Consider the following 21,788-nt stretch of genomic DNA (forward strand, 5'->3'; position numbering starts at 1 on the left):
TTTGCATTATGGTAATTATAGGGTACAATAAGTCTTAAACCATTAAGGGGTAAAATTGGCTACAACAGAATACACTATTTAGAGTGCAATTCAGAGATGCTTGGACTAGCATGGGTAGTACTGTGTATGGGAGTGACCCCCTCCCCAGCATGCTAATTTGGGCAGTTTAAGGTCACAGCACTATAATCATGGAATCATACATATTGATTTTGACAGTGTCAGGCCATGACAGTACAGGTTGTGTTAAAATGATTGGTACTCATCAATTTTGATGTATATTGACAGGCCTGCCTAGTGAGAAACATCCCACCGTCGCGTCCTTTATCATATGGGTGTCTATCTCGTTACGGTGGGAATTTGATGTGTACATTTCCTAGATAGCAAGTACCGCCACACAAATTCAATTACTGTGGGTAAAAATCTTCCTGCAGTTTGCCGTGTCATGTTGGCTCCCAATCTCCAAGCAAACTTACTGGAGACCACAACATTCTTCCACTACGTGTTTCAGGGCTATTTATTGTCCAACTTAGTGGAGAGTCTTGTTCCGTTAAAAGTGTCAGTATGATAACAGTAAATATCTGTGCTGATGAAACTAAGTTGGACGTTGACAACTAGGCCTGCCTCCGCCAAATGCAACATTGGATCCTCTTGGAATGTCCAGAATGTACTTAGTACATTACTTTTAAGTAATTTAGAAATTGTTAATTGTTATACAATCAAACTACAAATTATTTGGATCTACATTGTATCAGTGTTGAATTTTAATGTCCATAAATGAAAACTGACAGATACCAATCATTTTGATACAGCTTGTATATTCATGAAATGATTTTAAAACATTTTAGCCATTTGTATACAGATATTTATACCCTAATCATTGATCAACTGCTACCAGAAGCAGGAACTACAGTAGCTATTATGTTCAATCACACATATTTCTCCTGGTTTAAGACCTGCTCCTCCTAACCAAAGCAACAAGGATTCATATCAATGTATAAATTAGCTTTGCAATATGATAGACCAAGCTAGTCTCTATCTGTAGTAAAAAGGTGGATGGATGAGATATGTCATCTTTCTTGTCTGCACCCTTTTGGACAAGATTTAATTATATAGCTTTGGTCATCGAGCTTGCCTTGACCATGTTCATCCAACTGGGTCCAATAATTATCATCTATCATGTCTATAGTGCAATTTTCTTTTCATTTTACCTTTGATGCAAACCTGACAAATCAACAATGAAAACTATTTCCAATCCAGGGTTCAACAAAAAACACACAACCCAGTTTAAATCAGGTCATCTTAAACAAAAACATGTATTAACAAAAAAGAAGAAAAAAAAAAAAAGAAAAAACAAAAAAAAAAAAAAAAAACAACAACTAACTTTGGGAACAACACCAAAAATTATTACATCAGGCAATTATCACATCATTAGAGTAAACACTGAGTCCTAACCCTGGGTCGATCCTTCATGTAATTATTTCGTGTAAGCTAATCCTAACCCTAATCCTAACCCTAATCCTAACCCTAAAGTAACCCTAACCTTAACCCTAACCCTAATTTCGTGTAAAATTACATGAAGGAATAACCTTAACCCTGAAGCTCCTGGATTCTAGCGTTTTCAGGCCCCTTTTAGCAAAAAATGGCCTCCAAGGTAATTCTTACTTAATTATCAAAAATAACACAAAAATCCACAACTGTCAACTGTTAACTATTTAACTAATTAAGTTTCATAACTTGAAAACGGAGATACTTACAGGGGTACGAATTGCATCATAGGCTAGAGCGATGTTTTTATTCGTTTTTATGGTCACTATGAGTTTGTTTTAAATAAAACCACGTGATTCGTGCTTGATAATTATTTTTCATAATAAGGCATAATGTTGTGATTGCCGGAGAATCCTTTAAGTAAATCGTCACGCCTCTCCCCCAATTCAATGCCGATGAAAGTACTTTTGCCATTGGGAGCTATTGGGCTCTCCAATCTCGCAAACATTGATTAAGGGGAAGGGGAGAGGAAGGGAAAGGGAAGGTTTGCATTGCTCATCAAACAAAGCCATAATAATTTCACCGAACTATCAGAGCGGCAATCAAAAGAGTTTCAAATTATTTTTAAGGAGTGCCAGCTATTTTTGTCTTGATTGTAGTCCATTCCTATAGTGGGAATTCCAATTGAATGAACGCAGCTTTTAATAGCTTGACGACCATTTGCGTACACTGTGCGATGTACGCCAGCGTGTGAGTAACGCGAAAGTGAATCCAACCATGCCAAAGCACTCGTGATTGGTTAGCATTGTATCCAAGGTGGTGCGTTCGCGTTGTAGTTTGAAATACGCGATATACAATCGCGGTTGGATCGAGTACAGCTGTTGAAAGCTGCGTTCATTCAATTGAAATTCTTACTATAGCATGAAAGCAGTACATTATGCAGTGTCGTATCACAGGCTATATTTAGTGAAACTCTGCACACCACATACTGCAGTTACTGTCCGTTTTCCTATACACAATACACAGTGCTCTTTCCCATTGACGCGTGACCTCTACAAATAGCCCTACGTTAAAAGTATGGGGATATGACTAGTTAACGTCGCTGTGTGAAAAATAACCGGCCAATATTAAAAGTACTCTTCTAAAGTTCTAGAAAATATAGTTTTTAACATGTCCTAAATTTTTAGCTAATTTAGATGTTTGGAAATATTCGTACTTTGGTGTTTTAGTTAATGGTATAGGTAATAGTACATTACCTAGTTAACTTCGCTGTGTGAAAAATAACCGGCCAATATTAAAAGTACTCTTCTAAAATGCTAGACAATATAGTTTTGTAACATGTCCTAAATTTGTAGCTAATTTAGGTGTTTGGAGAGGGTCGCACTTGTGTGTTTTAGGAAGGATATGTAAACGACAGATAACACCAAAAATATGAAGAAATTATTTCCAAACCGTGTTAAGTCAACAATCATTATGTTGCTCATTTTCAAGAATGCTGGTTTACAAAAAGCAGGCCATTGTCTCATTTCGTGAACAAAGGTACACATACCATTGTTTCCTTTCGTTTCCTTTATAATCGGTTACCCAACTGAAGCTATAATACCAGCTTTATTGCGATATCGCACATGAAAACAGACACATGTGCACAACCAGAGAAGATCCGATTTAATCAGTTGAGCTGTTTCAATGAGTGTTATCTTGGTTTAATAGCTTTTAATGTGGTTTAAGTCCTGCAAAGGTCGAGATGAATTCTACTGTAGACATGACTGCATCATGAGTCAGTGTCGTATCACCGGCCAGTGTGGTATCCCTCACGAAAATGTGATCATATTATGTGCTAGTACGAGCATGTTCTGAGCTTTCCGTCAGCATATGAAGAGCTTTGTTTCAAAACCCCTTACATCCACTTGAGCAATTTTGAGAAAACATCAAAAAATCATCAAAAAAATCACTGATATAAAGAGGGTTTGCAACAAAAGCAGTTTTTTGCGGGATGCTCATCCTACCCAGGCATCCCGCCAAAAACTGCTTTTGTTGCAGACCCCCTTATATCAATGATTTTTTTAAATGATTTATTAATGTTTTCTCAAAATTTCTAAAGTGGATGTAAGGGGTTTTGAAACAAAGCTCTTCATATATTGGAAGAGTTTTGTTTTGTGGATTGGTGTGCTATGTTGAATTTTTTTATGTTTGTACTTTGAAGTGGTGGACGGTCATTTCATTCATAAACAGCTAGAATGATGTCCAGCTAAAACAGGCACAGCCATTTTGTGACATCGTGCTATCAACCTCTAATTTAGGCTTGGACATACAGATTAAATTACACACCCTTTTATTTAGGGTATAGCTTACATTGCAGTGCAAGATTTGTGCAGGAATTTGCCGATTCTTGTAGCCTATATTGAGCGCTGCACGGTGTAATTTTACAAACTCGTATGAGCTCCGAGCATTAAAGATCATACAAGCTCGCTGGGCATGATGCAGTCATGTCTACAGTAGAACTCATCTCGACCTTTGCAGGATTAAACCCCATTAAAAGCTATTAAACCAAGATAACACTCATTGAAGCAGCTCAACTGATTAAATCAGATCTTCTCTGAAATGGGGTTTTAAATTGAACTTTGGAATTTGAAAAGTGTAAATCACGTTGGGTCTAAAGCTGTGCTAACACTTTTCTTTGATGAGTTTGACCACATTTTTTTAATTTTTTCAAATATCTTAAAAATACAAGAATCTAAGCTAATTGAACAGACAGTAACTATACATTTTGAAGATGGCTGCTAAATGACCTATATTCTCACTGTCGAAAATTATTCTCAAAGCTTTCCTTTTAATTACCTTTTAGTCATAAAATTAAGAAACATGTTTCAACTAGTCTTCTTTGTGAAGGTTTAATTTAAATTAAACCTTGGATGTTATGTTTTAGCAGTAAACTGCTATAAATTCATTGTTTTTCAGTGTAAATATTTAATATTAATTTGTTATAATATAATTCGGTAATTGCGATTGTGATTTACAATATAATCATACAATTTTATATTATGCTTCAGATACATTTCATTTATGTACCTACTTAATTAAATTTGTTTTGTTGTTGTAATATGATTTTGAAAATATTGTAATTATATAAATGTGAAATCATGTGTGAATAAATGAATTGAATGAATGAATCATAGGCAAATAAAATCTACCATAAGCACTGAACTCCGAGCCAAACAAAACAATGCATATGAAAAGACAAAACTACGGCCTATAGAAAAACAAATGAGCTACCACGAAATATATCGATATGTTACGTACAAATAATACATTTTCCAGTGTTACTTTCGTAATAGTACTTACTTATCTCACAATTTTCTCCTTCATAGCCCACTACACAGACGCATGTGTAAGTATTGATCCCATCTGTACATGTACCCCCATTTATACATGGGGAACCTGCGCAATCGACGATACCTGCAGTGTATAAACATTGAATTGAATACCACTAGGGCCTATATTTCTTCATTTAGAAGTTACTATCGGGATACTCGCGCTTCGCACGGGTCCCCACTAGATGAGTAAATGGGAGCGTTCAATAAAACATGATGAAATACTGAACAGGTAGAATCATTGAAAAGGTAAATTTTATTTATCTAAATTTGATCCTTCTTACATTTTACATTTAGCTTTTTTTCTGTTACATATTTTGTTTCCATTTTTTTGTATTTACTGCTTTGCTTGTGATTTTTAGTGTTTTTTTTGTGTCTTTTTTCTACATATTTTGTTCCCATTATTTGCTGCGCTGCTTGTGATTTCACGTTCCCATGTTTTTAATCGGTCATTTATGTCATTTCCTTTATTGTGGTTTTTTTTTCGTCTTTTTTCTACATATTTTGTTCCCATATTTGCTGCTTTGCTTGTGATTTCCCGCTTCCATTTGTTTTCATTATTTTAGCTTCCTGTTTTCTTATATTTCTTGATTAGTTTCCTATCTTTAACTTTATGTCCTACATTCGCTGATAAGTTATTTCTTTCCTTCTTTTATTTTGTTCCCATTTTTATTTTGTTACTCTGACCATTACCCGTATACTCGTACTTTTTTGTCCTTATTTTCTTCTTTTTGTTTTGTTTTTTATTGCTAGTGCTTCTTCAAGGTACACGCCCCGTGTACGCTTAGATTAACAATGTCGCCAGGTACGCTGTACCGGCGTCGGCTGAATATACGCTTACAGACATGGAACATCTCATTCTGTGTGTTCATTAATCAATGTTTATACTTTTTAACAAACATTTTAATTATTTCTTTTCCGGTACTTATTACGTCCTCTTCTAACGTGTGCGGCCTGGCGTGTTCACCCCCCCACTTTTCTCAAAAAAGTTGAGATTTTTATATCACTGGAAACCTCTGGCTACATAATGTTTATGTACAAAATATTTCTTGCCGATTAATTCGTTTAGCAAAGATATCGTGAAATTTGAATTTCGTTCTGGTGCACCAGAACGAAATTACAACGCATTGTGTATGGAGCAGTGTAATACACATAATCATGCATAACTCGCGAACGCAAAATCGGAATCAACTGAAATTTTGGGAATAGGTTTTTTTCGTGGATATCTAATGAAAAATGACATAAATAGAGGATGCTAGGATCACGAAATGCTCCTTACAAAACTACACACTTGAAAAGAGAAAACTTGCAAAATTATTTGGCTATCGAAACTAAGGATTAAAGATAATTAATGAGCTACGATGAAATAGTTTAATTCGTTACATAATCATATATTTTGCTCGGTCACATGCTTAAGAGTACTTACTTATCTCACAGTTTTCTCCTCCATATCCCGTTGCACAGGCGCATGTGTAGTCATTGATCCCATCTATACATGTACCACCATTTACACATGGTGAATCTGCGCAATCGTCAATATCTGGAGGAGTGTATATACATTTAACCTTATACCATTCTTGGCAGGGACAAAATATTTATTGATTTAGAAGTTTAGAGAAAAACGATATCGAATTTGTACTGCTTTTAATGGCGCTGTCACACTACGACGAATATCACCGTATACACAAATATTTTATTTGGTGGACAAATCACCAGTCCGGCAGAAGATTCGGTGGGATTGGGGGTCCGATTCCCGTTCGTCTCTCTATGCGTTGTGGCCGCTAATAATCCTGTAGGCGTCTTATATCCGATCGTTCAACGTCCGACAAATGACCGGATTTGGGGTTCGATTCCCGTTCGTCATCTATGCGTTGTGGCCGCTAATAATCCTGTAGGCGTCTTATATCCGATCGTTCAACGTCCGACAAATGACTGAATTTGGGGGTCCGATTCCGTTCGTCTCTCTATGCGTTGTGGCCGCTAATAATCCTGCAGGCGTCTTATATCCGATCGTTCAACGTCCGATAAATGACCGGCGAAGGGTGGACAAAGTAGAGAAAGCCAACTTTTAAGGGAAAATGGTCAAAATGGGCTAAAAAGTACAAAAACGGCTACAAATCTTACATATCAGGGCAACCAGCGTCCGGGGGCAATAGAGGTGAGAAACCTTTGGACAATGAAGGCTCAATTGAAGCCATTTGTGGATCAATGTTAGCACTATTATTGGATACTATTTTAGTTTGAAAAAGCCGCAAATTGGTGAAATGAAAGCCTAATTGAAGCCATTGAAAAGTTTTCACCATTATTGTATATATAAACGATTGTTTTAAACATAACGCGTGGATGACCAAAGTAGAAGCAAAAAGGAAGACTTTGTCCACTTTTCAAAATGAAGGTCCAATTGAAGCCATTTGCATGGGGATGGTTTTTACATTATTAGGCCTATTGTGTAACAATTTAGTTTAAAATGTGTGAAAATGAAGACCAAATTGAAGCCATTTTAGTTGGAAAAATTTGAAAAATGTTTTTTTGGTGCATCATTTTTACACCATTTTTTGGTGCATCATTTTTACACTATTATTGCCTTAAACAAAACCTAAAAGGCCCGAACTGAATTTGCAAAATTTAAAATGTTACACTGGTCCACTGATACTTAGATATAACACTTCAAACTCGCAATTTCAGGTAAAACATTGATATGTTAAAGTCAGTAATAGTCCGTCTTAAATACAAAAATATCACGGGCCCTGCATATCGACGGGCCGGCCGTAATTTTCACAGGCTTTTGAACCAAGGACCCACCTTTAAGCACTGCCTATAATAATCACAGGCCTATACTTAGGCTTACTACTGTCCTGGGCCTACTCAATAATGTGCAATTTAACCTTTTCTATTCTCTTTTTCTCCGGTTTCTCTTCTCCTATTCTCCCTTTTCTCTTCTCTTTTTCTAACGTTCTCTTCTCTTTTCTCTCATTTCCCCCTTTTTTTCTTTCATGTCAGTCACTAAAACTGGGAGGAATTTGATATCGCGTCCTCTACCCTTCAGAAAGTGCCCTCTCCCCCAATACTGACATGGGTCTACTAAATTACGTGCAATCTAACCCCCCCATGATCATTGTACATGTTCTCCAGTAATAGGCTTACATCCGGCACAAGCACCAGCGAAACCTCCCGAACACCTGCGGTATATAAACCCCGGGATATAAACGAAAGAATAACGAACAAACTCAGGAAATATATACAGGACAGTACGAATACGCATCGGACAACTTCCGAACATGTGTATCCGGCACACTTCGTTTCACAAAACTTGCCGACGGACTAAACAAACATCACCTAACACGAAACGCATTTGGCGGATAACAGCAGGACATTAAAAGAACATAAAACGAACATTGACGAACACTAACGAATTTGCTAAAATACCATCCGTTTCTTGTACGTAGGGCCAATCCGGTGAGGCGTATCATGTTTTTTCCACCTGTCCATGCACAAAAGTTGCCGAAGGACTTAACGAACATAACCTTACACGAAACGCACTTGGCGGATGATAGCAGGACATATAACGGACATTGACGAACAACAACGGATTTACTAAAATACCATCCGTTTCTTGTACGGAAGACCGATTCGGTGTAGTGTGACAAGCGCTTAACGGTTATCTAAATGCTTTAACTATTTTTGCACATTTCATATCTTTTTGGAACAAATTCGATTGGTTTGGACCTAGAAAAGAAGCAAATAAACGCGACTGAAAATTGACGACTTAAATATTTAAACATAATTGTGTGAACTTCATACTTACTTGTCTCACAGTTATCTCCTTCATAACCTGTTACACAGACACATGTGTAGTCATTGATTCCATCTGTACAGGTACCCCCATTCATACATGGGGATGGGGAAACTGCGCACTCGTTGATATCTGGAGGAGTGTATAAATATTGAACATAATACTATTATTAGCATGGACGCAATATTTGGTCATTTAGAAGTTATTATTACACATGAAAAACGATATCAAATGTTTACTATTTTTACCGGGTTTATAAATTTTATTACTATTTTAGCATCTTTCATATCTTTTCAGAACAAATTTAAGTGGTTTGGACCTGTGTTGTTAAACGTTTATGGTTTGATATACCACATAGTTCCTGACAAAGAAATAAATATACGCAAGTGGAAGTTGATGATTAAAAGATCTAAACATAATTGTGTTAATTTCTTATTTATGAATATTATATATATTTAACTGAATGTATATTTTGAAGATGCGTGCTGAATGACCTATTCTCACTATCGAAATTTATTCTGAAAACTTTCTTTTGTAATTTAAATATATATTCGCAAACTTGAATAGTTAATATTCTGAATTTCATTCGAGTTACAAATTTACAAAAATTTCCCAATAAGTAATTTGATTGGCTTATTTGTCTCTTATATAAAAAAAAAAAGTTAAAAGAAACATCATAATCAAACACAATCTAGCAAAAAGTCTGAATCTTGAGTCAGACAACACGATGGATTTGAAAATTAAAAACTTAGTCTTGAATAATTATTAGGATATCCCAACTATGGCTTTAGGAAAATAGATGAGCTATGATGCAACAGTATGATATTTAACGTACAAATCATACTTTTTGCAGGGTCGCTTGTTTAACAATACTTACTTGTCTCACTTATTAGACAAAAGATAACAATATCTTCCAATGTTTGACTAATTTCAAAGGAATTCTAAAGGGTTGTAAAATGTTTCATTCTGTTTTTCCCAAAGAAAGAATCAAGCGTGACTGAAAGTTGATGTTTAAATATTTAAACCTTGTTTTTTGTGTTCATTTCTTATTTATCCCAACTACAACCTAGAGAAATATCAATTGGCCGTGATGAAATAATTTGATATGTTACATAAAAACCATACATTTTGACAGGTTCACTTGCTTATTTGTACTTACTTGTCCCACAGTCGGACCCTGCGTAGCCTGTTACACATGCGCATGTGTAGCTATTGACCCCATCTGTACATGTACCACCATTCATACACGGGTTACCGGCGCAGTCGTCGATATCTTGATTGTATAAACATAGAATCTAAAATAATGCATAGCAGTACATAATATTTCTTTATTTCTCTTTCTGTTTGTTTAGAAGTTCTTATTAGACAAAATATAATAATATCCTCCAATGTTTGACTACCTTTAAAGGAATTTTAAGTGGCTGTATAATGTTTCATTATGGTTTTTCCAAAGAAAGAATCGATAAGGGCTGAAGGTTGATGTTTAGATATTTAAACCTTTTTTGTGTCCCAACTACAACCTAGAGAAATGTAAATTAGCTGCGATGAAATATATTGACATGTTACATAAAAACCATACATTTTGACAGATTCACTTGCTTATTAGTACTTACTTGTCCCACAGTCGGACCCTGCGTAGCCTGTTACACATGCGCATGTGTAGCTATTGACCCCATCTGTACATGTACCACCATTCATACACGGGTTACCGGCGCAGTCGTCGGTATCTTGATTGTATAAACATAGAATCTAAAATAATGCTTAGCAGTACATAATATCTCTTTATTTTTCTTTCTGTTTGTTTAGAACTTCTTACCAGACACAAGATAACAATACCCTTCAATATTTGACTACTTTTAAAGGAATTCTAAGTGGCTGTAGAACGATTCATTACGTTTTTTTCCAAAGAAAGAATCAAGGGTGACTGAATGTTGATGTTTAAACATTAAAACCTTTTTTTGTGTGTTCATTTCTTATTTATCCCAACTACAACCTAGAGAAATATAAATTAGGTGTGATGAAATAATTTGATATGTTACATAGAAACCATTTTGTACTTACTTGTCCCACAGTCGGACCCTGCGTAGCCTGTTACACATGCGCATGTGTAGCTATTGACCCCATCTGTACATGTACCACCATTCATACACGGGTTACCGGCGCAGTCGTCGATATCTTGATTGTATAAACATAGAATGTAAAATAATTCTTAGCAGTACAAAATATTTCTTTATTTCTCTTTCTGTTTGTTTAGAAGTTCTTATTAGACAAAAGATAATAATATCCTCCAATGTTTGACTACCTTTAAAGGAGTTCTAAGTGGCTGTATAATGTTGCATTATGTTTTTTTGTTAGAAAGAATCAATCGTGGCTGAAGGTTGATGTTTAGATATTTAAACCTTTTATGTGTCCCAACTACAACCTAGAGAAATATAAATTAGCAGCGATAAAAATATTTTGATATGTTAAATAAAAACATACATTTTGACAGGTTCACTTGCTTATTAGTACTTACTTGTCCCACAGTCGGACCCTGCGTAGCCTGTTACACATGCGCATGTGTAGGTATTGACCCCATCTGTACATGTACCACCATTCATACACGGGTTGCCGGCGCAGTCGACGATATCTTGATTGTATAAAGATAGAATCTAAAATAATGCTTAGCAGTACATAATATCTCTTTATTTCTCTTTCTGTTTGTTTAGAAGTTCTTATTAAACAAAAGATAATATCCTCCAATGTTTGACTACCTTTAAAGGAATTCTAAGTGGCTGTAAAATGTTTCATTATGTTTTTTCCAAAGAAAGAATCAATCGTGACTGAAGGTTGATGTTTAAACATTAAAACCTTTTTTTTGTGTTCATTTCTTATTTATCCCAACTACAACCTAAGAGAAATATAAATTAGCTGCGATGAAATATTTTGATATGATAAATAAAAACATACATTTTGACAGGTTTACTTGCTTTTTAGTACTTACTTGTCCCACAGTCGGACCCTGCGTAGCCTGTTACACATGTACATGTGTAGCTATTGACCCCATCTGTACATGTACCACCATTCATACACGGGTTACCGGCGCAGTCGTCGATATCTGGCGTGTATAAACATTGAATCTAAAATAATGCTTCGCAGTACATAATATCTCTTTATTTCTCTTTCTGTTTGTTTAGAAGTTCTTATTATACAAAAGATAACAATACCCTGCAATGTTTGGCTACTTTTAAAGGAATTCTAAATGGCTGTAGAACGATTCATTATGGGGTTTTTTTTTCAAAGAAAGAATCAATCGTGACTAAATGTTGATGTTTAGATATTTAAACCTTTTTTGTGTGTTCATTTCTTATTTATCCCAACTACAACCTAGAGGAATATAAATTAGCTGCGATGAAATAATTTGATATGTTACATAAAAACCATACATTTTCATTTCATTTCATTTTATTTAGTATTCAAACCAAGGATAAAAGACACAGAAAAGAATACATTTAAAAGCACATTTATTTCCACTGTGGTCCTTGATGAGCCTAAGACTTAAAGGTACAAGAATAAAGAAATATTTGGATTGCACTTTACATATGATATTACACACATCAATGTGGTACCACACCCCCGACAAATCCAGTGACCAGTTTCGCACTCCTCCCAAGAAAAAACCACACACCGGCAACAAAAATTATGCACACTACAGGGGCAAGGAACCCAATCTCCCCACCGAAAACCCAGCGACTCAAGACCAGCGGCCCATTTCATATGTCAAGAAAAAGAGGTACATTCTAGTGGTACCTCCCTTCCTAAAACAGGTTTTGACAGGTTCACTTGCTTATTTGTACTTACTTGTCCCACAGTCGGACCCTGCGTAGCCTGTTACACATGCGCATGTGTAGCTATTGACCCCATCTGTACATGTACCACCATTCATACACGGGTTACCGGCGCAGTCGTCGGTATCTTGATTGTATAAACATAGAATCTAAAATAATGCTTAGCAGTACATAATATCTCTTTATTTCTCTTTCTGTTTGTTTAGAAATTCTTATTATACAAAAGATAACAATACCCTGCAATGTTTGACTACTTTTAAAGGAATTCTAAGTGGCTGTAGAACGATTCATTATGGTTTTTTGTTTCAAAGAAAGAATCAATCGTGACTGAAGGTTGATGTGTAGATATTTAAATCTTTTTTGTGTGTTTATTTCTTATTTATCCCAACTAGAACCTAGAGAAATATAAATTAGCTGCGAAGAAATAATTTGATATGTTACATAAAAACCATACATTTTGACAGGTTCACTTGCTTATTTGTACTTACTTGTCCCACAGTCGGACCCTTCGTAGCCTGTTACACATGCGCATGTGTAGCTATTGACTCCATCTGTACATGTACCACCATTCATACACGGGTTGCCGGCGCAGTCGTCGATATCTTGATTGTATAAACATAGAATCTAAAATAATGCTTAGCAGTACATAAAATTTCTTTATTTCTCTTTCTGTTTGTTTAGAAGTTCTTATTAGACAAAAGATAATAATATCCTCAAATGTTTGACTACCTTTAAAGGAATTCTAAGTGGCTGTATAATGTTTCATTATGTTTTTTCCAAAGAAAGAATCAATCGTGGCTGAAGGTTGATGTTTAGATATTTAAACCTTTTTTTTTTTCAACTACAACTTAGAGAAATGTAAATTAGCTGCGAGGAAATATTTTGATATGTTAAATAAAACATACATTTTGACAGGTCCACTTGCTTATTAGTACTTACTTGTCCCACAGTCGGACCCTGCGTAGCCTGTTACACATGCGCATGTGTAGCTATTGACCCCATCTGTACATGTACCACCATTCATACACGGGAGCTGCATATCCTATCAACGACTGCTATACCTTGTTTAGGACTTTCAAAAGAAGTCCCTGCATGTGCAACTATCATTGTTTCAAAATAGCCCGCCAAAGTCATGCAGGTAACTCCGCGGTCGTGCATTGAATTGGTTTGAATGAGGAATACTACGTGAATCAGCGTATTTTGTTATAAGTCACACATGAGTGAAGTGGGTAACCTCTATGGTAATGGCACAAAATAGGCACTAACCTGTGCATGATTCTCCATCTCCACTGAAACCGACATTACATGTACATGTGAAGCTACTAGGTACATCTGTGCAAGCAGCATTTGCATCACAGTTATCAGTACCCAGAGTACATTCATCAGTCAAAACTGTGCAAAAATGCATAAAATAAGTCTGAAATTATTAGGTAAAACACATATTTTGAGGTACTTGTATTTTAATAAGTAGCTATAGAGGGGGGCTTCCAGCTCATTTTTCCCTAAACTCGACCAAACGGGAAAATTTCTGTCAGAAGCACACGTCTTTGCAATCCAAGCACGGCTTTAAGTTTTGTCATGAGTTGGGTCTGGCTACAAAACAGCATTGTTCAAAGGAGTATTTTAATAAATATTACCAAGAGAACAAAGAATTTTTTTTTGTGTCAATCAAAAGAAAAGTACGCGAAAAAAAAAGCATGCAGTCAAAACGATACGATGTTAACAACTATGTGTAATGTATATCTACCAAAAAAACGTTGACAACGTAAAGAAAGCAGCAAGTTTAAAAAGCCCCACCGCGGCTCACTTTTTGAAACTTGGTCCCATTTTGAATATCAACAGCAATAGCATCATTGCCATTAACATGCCTACTTGTTATTCGTTTAATTCAATCATTGATCATGAACTTAATAATTATTATAAAACAAAACATATATAGGATATTGGCCAAGAACAACCTTTCTGATCGTTCCAGAATGCTGACAACTTAATATCGCATCGGCAAATTAAAGATACATAACACTTCTGCAAATGTTTTAAGTTGATAATTATGACAAAGTTTAAATCAGTATCTTTTACAAATGGGACCAAGTTTCAAAAAGTGAGCCGAGGTGGGGGCTTTTTAAACTTGCTGCTTTCTTTACGTTGTCAACGTTTTTTTGGTAGATTTGCTTTCTTTTTATGAATGAAGCCGAGTAGCTCCAAGCTTGAAAAGTCATCCGGTTACGAAGTACTCCATAAGACGAATAAAGCGAAAAATAGAAGTTTGAATAATATTATCCTTGATTTATGATAATAAAAATACGAGTATATGTAGCTATACCTATAACTAAAATGTAAGTGGTTCTTTGTAGCCCTGGGGCAATCTAGTTGGATATCCAAATGTCGCCGTTTGTGGTTCTTTGTAGCCCTGCAGGCAATCTAGTTGGATATCTCTATTGAGCGGCGGTTGTTGGCGGTCTTTCGCGGTTCGTGGTATTCCTTTATTCTTCAAACCCTGTCCTCTATCGTGGCTGATTTATTGTTTAAGCTTGTTGGATATCCATATTTCGCGGTGTGTGGTTCTTTGTAGCCCTGCGGGGCAATCTAGTTGGATTTCCAAATCTCGCCGTTTGTGGTTCTTTGTAGCCCTGCAGGCATTCTAATTGAATATCTCTATTGAGGTGGTTGTTGGAGGTCTTTCGCGGTTCGTGGTTATAATGTTCCTTATCCTTCAAGCCTTGCCCTTTATCGAGGGCTAATTTATAGTTCAAACTTGTTGGACATCCATATTTCGCGGTGTGGGGTTCTTTATAGCCCTGCGGGGCAATCTAGTTGGATATTTCTATTGAGCGGCAGTTGTTGGCGGTTTTTCGCGGTTTATGGTTTTAATTGGTAGGATATCCATATTTCAAGATTTGTGGTTCCTGATTCATGCGGGGCAATCTAGCTGGATATCCAAATTTCGCGGTTTGTGGTTCTTTGTAGCCCTGCGGGACAATCTAGTTGGATATCCCTATTGAGCGGTGGTTGTTGGCGGTCTTTTGAGATTTAATTTTCCCTTTAATTTCGGGCCGCCCCTCCTCTACATCCCGAGGATGCTTTTCAAAAATTGTAATTATACGGTGTCAAAAATTACTATTACTTGGTATGGTAATTTATCTTACTATGTTGACTTATATTGTTTGTTAAGGCAACTTTCGCGGTTTGTGGTTATAATTTCCCTAATCCTTCAAGCTTTGCCCTCTATCGAGGGCTAATTTATAGTTAGAACTTGTTGGACATCGCTATTTCGCGGTTTATGGTTCTTTAAAGCCCTGCGGGGCAATCTAGTTGGATATCCAAATTTCACGGTTTGCGGTTCTTTGTAGCGCTGCGGGGCAATATAGTTGAATATTTCTATTAAGCGGCAGTTGTTGGCGGTTTTTCGCGGTTTGTGGTTTTAATTTGTAGGATATCCATATTTCAAGATTTGTGGTTCCTGAGTCCTGCGGGGCAATCTAGCTGGATATCCAAATTTCGCGGTTTGTGGTTCTTTGTAGCCCTGCGGGGCAATCTAGTTGGATATCCCGATTGAGCGGCGGTTGTCGGCGGTCTTTTGAGATTTAATTTTCCTTTAATTTCGGGCCGCCCCTCCTCTACATCCCGAGGATGCTTTTCAATAATTTAAATTCTACGGTGTCAAAAATTACTATTCCTTGGTATGATAATTTAATCTTACCATGTTGACTTATATTGTTTGTTAAGTCAACTGGACGTGACAAAATATCCTGCTATGTAGACATTAATTTGTTGCTAAATTGACTTGGCATAATCATTTATTTCGCGAAGACGATATCCATTTTTGGTATGTCGACTTAGCATGACAATTTATCTTGCCATGTTGATTTGTTTGTTCAGTTGTCTTGGCGAGATATTTTATATCGTCATGTTGACATAATGTTGATAATAAGTCGACATGGCAAGATAATTATCTTGTCAAGTTGTGTCACATAGACGCTTCCGTACTATATATGCTTGATAAATGTTATTTGGATATTTTTTTTCCTGCTGGCCTTCCATACTAGCGGAACAATTTTCCACACCTACAGAGTGTTTGTAATCAACCTACCGGGACGGTATGACAATTGTCATGTTCTACGATAGCTGAAGATGACAGAGAGTCAGGTCTCTGAATCGATTCAACAACCATTCATACATTTCACAATCATGTTTTATTGTCCAATTATCATGCGAATTTGCCCGTGGTAGGACAAAATATATTTAAATTAGAATAACAATGAGTAACGTCGTATTGCATACCCTATAATACCTGATCTAGTTTCTTGGTTATTCAGATTTCTTTTGATCCTTGATGGTGTTGTATCTCATTATGCTGTGTTTTTAAATAGGCCCTTAACACAATAAACAATTTCCATGAGAATGAAACAACGTGCTTTAATAAAAAAAATAATATCACAATAGCACTGGATGTTTAAAATTATGTTATCCTTGATTAATGACAATAAATTGTTTAATAAAACATTGAAGAAAAAAATCAGTTGGTCACCGGGTTTCGAACTCGGGATAGCGTATCTGGAGTCAAGCGCCCTAACCATTAGACCACGGGCCTCTGTAGACGTTCGCCTTTCGTATCTCTTTCCTTGTTGGAAAGGTATAACGTTGAGGAGATAGGAACATGTACAGAAGATCCGGGACCTACTCTGCCATGTTTGGCTGAGTAACGGTACATGAACACGGTCTTTTGTGCCTATGTAAATTAGTCATTGTGTAAAGCTGTGTTTATACCCAGACTGAATCATTGTCGCTAACTACACAAGTTATGTGTGCAATTTTAGAGAACGTTGACCGACAGAGGGAAACAGCGAATCATGCGCATGCTCAGCAGGCAAATACGATGGCGATTTAGTACACTGACCATGCGTGCGATTCAGGTTTCTCCAAAAGCGATTGAGTATAAATGCATCTTTAGAAATGACCGGCGATTGTGTGTTCTCAAGTGGGTTTTATCATGTTAATTAGTGACCTCGATCAAGCATTGAAATGCTGTCATTTTTTGTACTGGATCGTTCAAGCATCTCCAACAAATTTTTCAATGTAAGTGCCTCTGGCCCTAGTAGAAGTAAAACGGATACTATGGCCAGAGTTCTAGGGCTAGGCCTCTGCTATAAATTACTGTGTCGACATACAGCATTTATTATATAAATGGATGCGTCGTCCGATATGAACAAAAGAATGGTGAAAAACTTGATTTTTTTGGCGAATGTGGCTCAGAATTTGTATGTAGGGTATCCAGGAATCTGCTAGGGTATATTTGGAAGTGAATCTGAAAAAGTAGTGTGAAGGTGATAACCAGGTAGACCTGTAGCAGTGTCCAAAAATTCTGGATCAGTATGATTTGCAACTAATTTTCGCTATGAAATACCGCGTGAAATGGAAGCAAAAATATTTGTTTATTACGAACAATGATTGACTGTAAGATTGGTGGCCCTTTTGGAATTAATGAGTTGTCACGATATTACACCTGGGACTGTAAATAACATTTAGCATGGTTTTAGATACATTTTGTACCTAGCGAAAAATAACATCGAACAATAGAAGTCAAGTGTTTTAATGTTAGGTGTAAATATAGTCTCGCGGGAGCATCTGTTAGTAGTCTTCTTTATCAGTCTTTTTTTTAAAAAACTTGCTGGTCACGGCTACCGCGTGACTCTAATGTACATTATAGTTGGTGTGTAATAAGCGCGAGGTTAAAATAACAAAGGACTGTAGCCTGCGGGGATGCTTTGTTAGTTAAAGAGAGTCCAGGTGAACGTCCTTTTTGTCTAAACAGCTGTGTCATGCTTGTACTTTGCACATGCGCACTTCTTGATTATAAGGTATATATTTATAAAAAAGATGATGAAATCTTGGTTAGCGCGATAGCTCAGTCGGTAAAGGCTTGGACTCCAAATGCAAGGGCCCCAGGTCCAAGCCTTGACTCCGACCCGAGTAAAAAAATATATATATTAGCGATTTGACTGATCATCAAAAGTTAATATATATTTGTGCTAACCCCGCTATTATGATTGTTAGCAATCCCAGAATCTGACAATCTAGCGGACTATTCTGGGAAGTACTCAGAGCCCCCAGTTGACTCTCCAGACTGAGGGGTAATGTAAAGGGGTCGGAGAAAAAAAATCCCTCTTAATTGGGATACGAGCAAGCAATCTTTGAAGTATCCCAATCCCAATTGATATCAGAGCTTTTGGAATTTTTTAAAAAACTCTTTCTACTTCAGCCAGATTTTGGCTTTGCATTTTCAGATCTTTGTTTGAGTTCTGATTTTAATGCGACATTTTTTTATTTCTATTTTTGTTAATAATGGTGGCTCGGGGTGCTACTTTTTAGCATAAAATGGACAACTGGGGCTAATTTGACCGGGGAAGGTGGTAGAGAGTTGAAATTAAAAATTTAGGGGGTTGTTTTTTTAGGGTTGGGTCAGTGTTTCTAGAATAAAAATTTTGGGTTTCTAAAATTAAAAAAAAATCCTAAATTTGTTAGTTAAATTGTTGTATCTGACGTTTTGTAAGAGGTATCACAACCAAACTTGGAGTAAATGCTAGATTAATATCAAGAATTATTTTTAAGAGGTCAAAAGGTCAACGAACTTTTTTTTAAATTTTGTCTAGAGAAATGTCGAAAAATTGCTGTATTTGACGTTCTATGAACTTGGGACTAAATTTTTTTTCTTTTCGCATATTGTTGTGTCTGCTTAAATGCTCTTTGCTACTGTTTGGAGTAATTTAAATTTACGGTGTACAAATAAAATAAACAAGGCGGTTCTCGAACCACGAGTCTCGCCTGCTTTTGCGACCACCTGCTTTTTCAATTACTTTTGGTAGATGAATTTGGCGGTTATCGGCTGGGCACGATTATCTGGCTGATGGTGACTGTACCCACCAAATGTCATGCCCATGCAACAGTTTTTACTAATTTGACCTCAGATGACCCCTGGTGACCTCTGAAATGACCTTCCAAAAATTAGGCTTAAAATGTTGACTGTACTAACCAAGTTTCATGCCCATACGATAGGTTTTACTACTTTGACCCCAAATGACCCCTGGTGACCTCGAAATGACCTTCCAAAAATTTGGCTTTAAATGATGACTACCCACCAAGTTTCATGCCCATCCAACAGTTTTTACTAATTTGACCTCAGATGACCCTGGTGACTTCAAATGACCTTCCAAAATGTGGCTTTAAATGTTGACTGTGCCCACCAAGTTTCATTCCCATCCAACACTTTTTACAAATTTGACCTCAGATGACCCCTGGTGACTTCGAAATGACCTTCCAAAAATTTGGCTTTAAATGTTGAATGGACCCACCAAGTGTCATGGACATATGACAGTTTTTACTAATTTGACTTCAGATGACCCCTAGATGACCTCAGTGACCTTGCCCCAATAACCAATACAAACCGGTTCTGTCTCGGGTCAAGATGCACACACCCACCAAGTTTGAGGAACGTGCGACTCATAGTCTCCGAGAAAATAGGCGGAAAGCAAACTTTAACCAAAACTTTAACCAAATTTGTCACATACACACACACACACCTACACATCTGCACGGAAAAGTGATTATATAGTCTCCTGCCTTATCAGGCGAGACAAAAATGGGTTCTACGTCAAGCGGTATCGAAGAAAAAGATTTTCCAGATCTGCCAGGTTGGCACTGGGCTGGCAATGATACGTATGATGTCTTTATAGAAGAATTGAGAAAAAGAGGACATTTTCGAAAAGAAACGTGGAAAAATGGTAATCCAAGCGGTATTTGGAAGTGGTACTATGACAATGGGCAAAAAGTAGCTGAATTAGAATTTGAAGAAGAGGGGTTTCCGGTATATTTTACATGTTGGTAGAAAAATGGATGTAAAAATGCCGAGGGACGCTACAAAGATTATAATCCAAGAGGTCAGTGGACAACCTATACGATTAAAACCTCTGAACAAATTTTGAACATTAAAAAAATCCTATGGTGATCATCATAGGACTTTTTTTTTTATTAACTCGTGGGCTTGGAGGTAGTTTGTCGAAATTTTTTTTTGCAACGCTATTGCTCGGAAAGTTTTTGCTTATACTTTTTTAAAACTAACTTTTGTGTACACCTTAGGTCACCTTCCAGAGTATTGTGCCAATGCACATGCTCATGTACAAGACAATGCACGGTCCAATGATTGTATCAATATCCCAAATAAGATTACTAATGTGTTGTTCATGTTTTTCCAGATCATTTTCCATTTTGTTAAAGTTTTCTTGGAGAGCTTCCAGATCATTTTCCATTTTGGTAAAGTCTTTCAGATCATTTTTTGAAGGGCCTTTAGAGCATGTTTCAACCTACTTTTTACCTCGGCCATATTTTGGTTTTGCATTTTCAGATCTTTGTCTGAGTTTTGATTTTTATTCGCCATTTTCTTTATTTCCACAACAAAATAAAATATTTTTTTTTACTTCCACACAATAAAATAAAATTCTAGCTTTTTGTTTACTCCTTGGTGGCCGCCTCCGAAGCCCACGAACCCATGTTGTTCCCGCGCTCCATCCCGACCTTTTCGGCTTCTGCACGAAACCCTCTATCTCTGTCAGCCGACAATTCGATCAGGGCTGCGCGAGTACTATGCTTTATACCAGCCTTATGACCTCTATAGTTCTCCGACTCCCGCCGGATGTGGTGGAAGTCTTCGTTGCTGACCAGTCCGTCTTCAAGGGCTCTAGACACCAGATCATTCACCGTGTTCAAACTAGACTCTGCCGTTCGTTTTATGCTTTCGTGCTTCTCCAAGTTTTTCATGGTAGCCTGGCGATTCCACCGAGGGGAATACTCGCGATCGCGCCAATTCCACTGGCCAGCGTCCCCACAGCCCCCGTTCCAGATCCAACCGCGATGAGCCGTGTTATAAAACATGTTCCACGCTGCCTTATATTTTCGTCGCAATTTTTCCCTCTCGTTAACGTTGTCCATGAAATTCCTAATCTCTTCGATATTTTATAGTCGGAATTCGACTCCTTGATCTTCGGTCCCTGAGGAAGATCAGGATACATTTGTGTGCGCTAGGTTTCTTCATGCTTATTTTATTTATATTAAAACTTTGTCGTTAGTAAAATTTTCTAGTCCAGCAAAACTTCGTGGTCCGTAAAATTTGACACGTGATGTTCAACGAAATGCTGTATGATTTCTTGCTTGGTTAAATTTTTTTCGTAGAAGCTCAATATTCCCAGTTGCTCAAAATTCATGAAAATTCCAAGGAGACTTGTTAGAGCTTGAGTTCTGTAGACATCTTTTGAAACCCCG

At 36.8% G+C, this 21,788-nt stretch overlaps 1 protein-coding gene across 1 annotated transcript in view; it reads right to left on the bottom strand.

Moving 5' to 3' along the window:
- LOC140142068 (uncharacterized) overlaps positions 1-20,907 on the bottom strand; it is a 37,563-nt gene extending 16,656 nt beyond the window's left edge. Inside the window, exons 1-7 of the mRNA XM_072164024.1 lie at positions 20,838-20,907; positions 13,743-13,868; positions 10,263-10,376; positions 9,809-9,922; positions 8,662-8,781; positions 6,283-6,396; positions 4,828-4,941 (exon numbers count right to left, since the gene is read on the bottom strand). Coding sequence (XP_072020125.1) covers positions 4,828-4,941; positions 6,283-6,396; positions 8,662-8,781; positions 9,809-9,922; positions 10,263-10,376; positions 13,743-13,868; positions 20,838-20,907 — 772 coding nt within the window. The remainder of the gene's footprint in view (positions 1-4,827; positions 4,942-6,282; positions 6,397-8,661; positions 8,782-9,808; positions 9,923-10,262; positions 10,377-13,742; positions 13,869-20,837) is intronic.
- Between the last annotated feature and the right edge of the window lie 881 nt (positions 20,908-21,788).

The sequence above is a fragment of the Amphiura filiformis genome, chromosome 2, assembly GCF_039555335.1.
Source record: "Amphiura filiformis chromosome 2, Afil_fr2py, whole genome shotgun sequence".
In the NCBI taxonomy this organism is placed as follows: domain Eukaryota; kingdom Metazoa; phylum Echinodermata; class Ophiuroidea; order Amphilepidida; family Amphiuridae; genus Amphiura; species Amphiura filiformis.